At 56.2% G+C, this 6,000-nt stretch overlaps 1 protein-coding gene across 1 annotated transcript in view; it reads right to left on the bottom strand.

Moving 5' to 3' along the window:
* Positions 1 to 1,129: 1,129 nt before the first annotated feature.
* Positions 1,130 to 6,000, bottom strand: part of LOC122548250 (kinesin-like protein KIFC3) — a 190,204-nt gene continuing 185,333 nt past the window's right edge. The window contains exon 17 of the mRNA XM_087987773.1: positions 1,130 to 1,198. Within this exon, the coding sequence (XP_087843899.1) occupies positions 1,130 to 1,198 (69 nt within the window). The remainder of the gene's footprint in view (positions 1,199 to 6,000) is intronic.

Here is a 6,000-nt window from a genome sequence, read left to right as displayed (position 1 = left end):
ACTGTCACCCACACACTCACACACACTCACTGTCACCCACACACGCACACTCACACCCACACACACACACTCACACTCACTGTCACACACACATACTCACACTCACTGTCACCCACACACTCACACTCACTGTCACACACACACACTCACTGTCACCCACCCACTCACACTCACACAGACACACTCACTGTCACCCCCACACTCACACTCACTGTCACACTCATACTCACTGTCACACACACTCACTGTCACACTCACACTCACTGTCACCCACCCACAGAATGGCCTACTCCTGCACCTATTGTCTATTGACTCATTGTCAGTGCCATCCTCCTGAACATGATCCCTCGACCGCTTCACCCATTTACTCAGCTTCAGGTTAAACTGGGGAAGGGCTGGGATCACCTAAAGCTGGCCGGTTCAGGAAAATAACGAATAACGACTGCAGACAGCCGGAAGCTCTGATCACAGCAGAGACTCCTGGAGAAACTCAGCAGGTCCGGCAGCCTTCCTGGGAGAGAAACAGAGTTAACGCTTCAAGGTGCAGATTACTCAGCTTCACAACAGATGGTCAATCATCAGGCTTTGTACAGTTATCGAGTACAGTGGAGGCTATTTGGCCCATTGAGACTGTACTGTCAAAACTAGGCTGAATCTACACAAATCCCACAGTTTGTTGCCATCAGTGAGACAGACTGTGTTGGAGGTCACAGTGTTTATTTCCAGATTGATTTCAGTCACCAAACTGTCCCTCTGATTAACGAATTCCCGACCACTATCTCATCTCTATCTTGCCCCCCCCCCCCCCCCACTGGAATGGCCTCCTGTCCCACAGTGCTGTTCTCAGTGTGACCACCCTCCCTGCAGTCCTTCTCCCCATCCACACAGAGCCAGTAGCCCATTCCTCCTGGCCAAGCTCACAGGCTGAGGGTCCTTCAGCACTACCTCCTGGGCCCCTTGACCTGCCTCACTCGGTCACACCCTCCTGTCCCTGACCACATGCAGGTTAGTTCATCTAAGGAGAACGACTGGCTCCTGAAACGCAGTGTCCAGGTAACTCCACCCCTCCCTGGTGTGTCACAGTGTTTGAAGCTCAGACCCCAGCTCATTAACTCTGAGCTGGAGTTCCTCAAGCAACCAACACTTGCTCCGTGTGCTCACTGTCAACTACAATGGGGATTACCATCTCCCACATCACCTGGACCAGCATCTCAAAATTATTTAATTGTACTTTAATTTGTGCTTTTACATTTCCTCCTGGTCTTTTTTCTTTTCTGTAAAATAGTTCTCGGATTTGAATGTGAAAACGGCTGAGAGAAGGTCTTCAAATTAGCAGCTACTCTCCAACTAACGAAATTAACCATTTTGTCTGAGGTGTTTCTGTTTTATTCTCCCATTTTCTAATCCCTGAGTCTCCTCTCCCATTGGCTTCTCCAAATCACACCGAATTATCCCCTCTGTACCTCCCATACATCACCCTCCCCAGTCCAGCCAGCACCAACCCCCGACACAACCCAGGACACAGCCCAGGACACAGCAAACTGGGCCCAGGACTGGACTGTGGGTAAACACTGACACCTGTAATGTGACATGAACCCAAGGTCCCGGTTGAGGCCCTCCCTATGGGTACCGAACTTCGCTATCAGTCTCTGCTCGACCACTTTCCTCTGCTGCCCGTCCCGAAGTCCTCATTACAGGCATGGTAATGATGTGGAAGTGCCGGTGTCGGACTGGGGTGGACAAAGTTAAAAATCACACAACACCAGGTTATACGACAATGGATGAATGGGCACCGCACAACAATCAACAGACAGGAGGGTTCCCTCCCAGTTGGGGAACACTTCAGTGGTCCAGGACATTCAGCCTCGGACCTTCGGGTGGCCATCCTCCAAGGTGGACTTCGGGACGGGCAGCAGAGGAAAGTGGTCGAGCAGAGACTGATAGCGAAGTTCGGTACCCATAGGGAGGGCCTCAGCCGGGACCTTGGGTTCATGTCACATTACAGGTGATCACCATTGCACTACACACACACACACAGACACTCCTACACACACACACACAGGCACTCCTATACACACAGATGGCACACAGACACACACACTCACACATGCACCCCCTCACAGACTTAAGACACTCTGCACTCACCACACACACGCACACACATACATACACTTTCTCACACTCACACCCCCCACCCCAGACAGACACACACACACAGACAGACAAAGACCCACATGCACACATATGTTTGTGGGGTGAATTTGTACTTGCAGAATTACATTGCATTTTGCTCAAAAACTGCATGCATCATGTAGAACTGAGCTCAAAAACTGCATGAATTTATGTAAAACTCGGTTATCTCACTTTTTAGATTAGAATCAATCTAAACATCAGGTCATAGACAGAGAACACAGGGGGCCAACACCTTCAACATATTGTCTAGCTATCACCATTGTTAACAGCTAACGTTTTTACACATGAAAGAAGTGAAACTATCACTGTGTTCTAACAGATGAAAGGCCTAACAGACAATCAATTTTTCAATGTATAATATCAGTTACATCACACTGCAAATTTTTGCTATAAATTCTGTGTGTTAGGATCGAGCCCTCCACAATCACCTGATGAAGGAGCGTTGCTCTGAAAGCTAGTGCTTCCAATTAAACCTGTTGGACTATAACCTGGTGTTGTGTGTGATTTGTAACTTTGTACCCACTGGTAAATCACACAACTTCACCATACACAACCACACCACCTGCTCCAAATATTCCCAGTGCCCACATTTCAATTTACCAGACACTGTCCTTACAACACACACTCCGACACTTCAATCACCTTCTTCAGTACTGCTTCAGAGTATCACGTTGTCGGAGGGTCAGTGCTGAGGGAGTGCCGCACTGTCGGAGGGTCAGTGCTGAGGGGGTGCCACACTGTCGGAGAGTCAGTGCTGAGGGTGTGCTGCACTGTCAGAGGGTCAGTGCTGAGGGAGTGCCGCACTATCACAGGGTCAGTGCTGAAGGAGTGAGTACTGTCGGAGGGTCAGTGTTGAGGGAACGCAGCACTGTTGGAGGGTCAGTGCTGAGGGAGTGCCACACTGTCGGAGGGTCAGTGCTGAGGGAGTGCCACACTGTCGGAGGGTCAGTGCTGAGGGAGTGCCACACTGTCTGAGGGTCAGTGCTGAGAGAGCGCCGCACTGTCGGAGGGTCAGTGCTGAGAGAGCGCCGCACTGTTCGAGGGTCAATACTGAGACAATGCCGCACTGTATAAGGGTCAGCGCTGAGGGAGTGCCGCACTGTCGGATGGTCAGTGCTGAGGGAGTGCCACACTGTCGGAGGGTCAGTGCTGAGGGAGTGCCACACTGTCGGAGGGTCAGTGCTGAGGGAGTGCCACACTGTCTGAGGGTCAGTGCTGAGAGAGCGCCGCACTGTCGGAGGGTCAGTGCTGAGGGAGTGCCACACTGTCTGAGGGTCAGTGCTGAGAGAGCGCCGCACTGTTCGAGGGTCAATACTGAGACAATGCCGCACTGTATAAGGGTCAGCGCTGAGGGAGTGCCGCACTGTCGGATGGTCAGTGCTGAGGGAGAGCCGCACTGTCGGAGGGTCAGTGCTGAGGGAGTGGCACACTGTCAGAGGGTCAGTGCTGAGGGGGTGCCACACTATCGGAGGGTCAGTGCTGAGGGAGCGCTGCACTGTCGGAGGTCAGCGCTGAGGGAGAGCCACACTGTCGGAGGGTCAGTGCTGAGGGAGTGCCGCACTGTCGGAGGGTCAGTGCTGAGGGAGTGCCGGACTGTGGGAAGGTCAGTGCTGAGGGAGTGCCGCACTGTGGGAAGGTCAGTGCTGAGGGAGTGCCGCACTGTGGAAGGGTCAGTGCTGAGGGAGTGGGCACTGTCGGAGTGTCAGTGCTGAGGGAGTGCCGCACTGTCGGAGGGTCAGTGCTGAGGGAGCGCCGGACTGTGGGAAGGTCAGTGCTGAGGGAGTGCCGCACTGTGGGAGGGTCAGTGCTGAGGGAGTGGGCACTGTCGGAGGGTCAGTGCTGAGGGAGTGCCACACTGTCGGAGGGTCAATGCTGAGGGATTGGGCACTGTGGGAGGGTCAGTGCTGAGGGAGTGCTGCATTGTCGGAGGGTCAGTGCTGAGGAAGTGCCACACTGTTGGAGGGTTAGTGCTGAGGGAGTCGGCACTGTCAGAGGGTCAGTACTGAGGGAGTGCCGGACTGTCGGAGGGTCATGCTGAGGGAGAACCGCACTGTCGAAGGGTCAATGCTGAGGGAGTGGGCACTGTCGGAGGGTCAGTGCTGAGGGAGCGCAGCACTGTCGGAGGGTCAGAGCTGAGGGAGTGCCGGACTGTCAGAGGGTCAGAGCTGAGGGAGTGCTGCATTGTCGGAGGGTCAGAGCTGAGGGAGTGGGCACTGTCGGAGGGTCAGTACTGAGGGAGTGCCGCATTGTCGGAGGTCAGTGCTAAGGGAGTGGGCACTGTCGGAGGGTCAATACTGAGGGAGTGCCGCACTGTCGGTGGGTCAGTGCTGAGGGAGAACCGCACTGTCGGAGGGTCAGTGCTGAGGGAGTGCCGCACTGTTGGAGGGTCAGTGCTGAGGGAGTGCTGCACTGTCGGAGGGTCAGAGCTGAGGGAGTGCCGCACTGTCGGAGGGTCCGTGTTGAGGGAACGGGCACTGTCAGAGGGTCAGTGCTGAGGGGGTGCCACCCTGTCGGGGGGTCAGTGCTGAGGGAGCGCCGCACTGTCGGAGGGTCAGTGCTGAGGGAGTGGGCACTGTCGGAGGGTCAGTGCTGAGGGAGTGCCGGACTGTCAGAGGGTCAGAGCTGAGGGAGTGCCGCACTGTCGGAGGGTCAGTGCTGAGGGAGCGACGCACTGTCGGAGGGTCAGTGCTGAGGAAGTGCCGGACTGTCAGAGGGTCAGAGACGAGGGAGAGCCGGACTGTCAGAGGGTCAGTGCTGAGGGAGTACCGCACTGTCGGAGGGTCAGTACTGAGGGAGTGCCGCACTGTCGGAGGGTCAGTGCTGAGGAAGTGCCGGACTGTCAGAGGGTCAGAGACGAGGGAGAGCCGGACTGTCAGAGGGTCAGTGCTGAGGGAGTGCCGCACTGTCGGAGGGTCAGTACTGAGGGAGTGCCGTACTGTCGGAGGGTCAGTGCTGAGGGAGTGGGCACTGTAGGAGGGTCAGTGCTGAGGAAGTGGGCACTGTCGGAGGGTCAGTGCTGAGGGGGTGCCACACTGTTGGAGGGTTAGTGCTGAGGGAGTGCCGCACTGTTGGAGGATCAGTGCTGAGGGAGTGCCGCACTGTCAGAGGGTCAGTGCTGAGGGAGCGGGCACTGTCAGAGGGTCAGTGCTGAGGGGGTGCCACACTGTCGGAGGGTCAGTGCTGAGGGAGCGCCGCACTGTCAGAGGGTCAGTGCTGAGGCTGTGCCGCACTGTCAGATAGTCAGTGCTGAGGGAGTGCCACACTGTCGGAGGGTCAGTGCGAAGGGAGCGACGCACTGTCGGAGGGTCAGTGTTGAGGGAGTGGGCACTGTCGGAGGGTCAGTGCTGAGGGAGTGGGCACTGTCAGAGAGTCAGTCCTGAGGGAGCGCCACACTGTGGGAGTGTCAGTGCTGAGGGGGTGCCGCACTGTCAGAGAGTCAGTCCTGAGTGAGCGCCACACTGTCGGCGGGTCAGTGCTGAGGAAGTGTCCCACTGTCGGAGGGTCAGTGCTGAGGGAGTGCCGCACTGTCGGACGGTCAGTGCTGAGGGAGTGGGCACTGTCGGAGGGTCAGTGCTGAGGGAGTGCCGCACTGTAGGACGGTCAGTGCTGAGGGAGTGGGCACTGTTGGAGGATCAGTCCTGAGGGAGCGCCGAACTGTGGGAGGGTCAGTGCTGAGGGAGTGGGCACTGTTGGAGGGTCAGTGCTGAGGGAGTGCCACACTGTCGGAGGGTCAATGCTGAGGGATTGGGCACTGTGGGAGGGTCAGTGCTGAGGGAGTGCTGCATTGTCGGAGGGTCAGTGCTGAGG

This window comes from Chiloscyllium plagiosum, unplaced genomic scaffold (assembly GCF_037043375.1).
Source record: "Chiloscyllium plagiosum isolate Xiang-an unplaced genomic scaffold, Cpla_swu_hap1 HiC_scaffold_5, whole genome shotgun sequence".
NCBI lineage: Eukaryota > Metazoa > Chordata > Chondrichthyes > Orectolobiformes > Hemiscylliidae > Chiloscyllium > Chiloscyllium plagiosum.
Note: the sequence above shows the minus strand (reverse complement) of the source record. Positions and strands in the feature narration are given on the sequence as shown.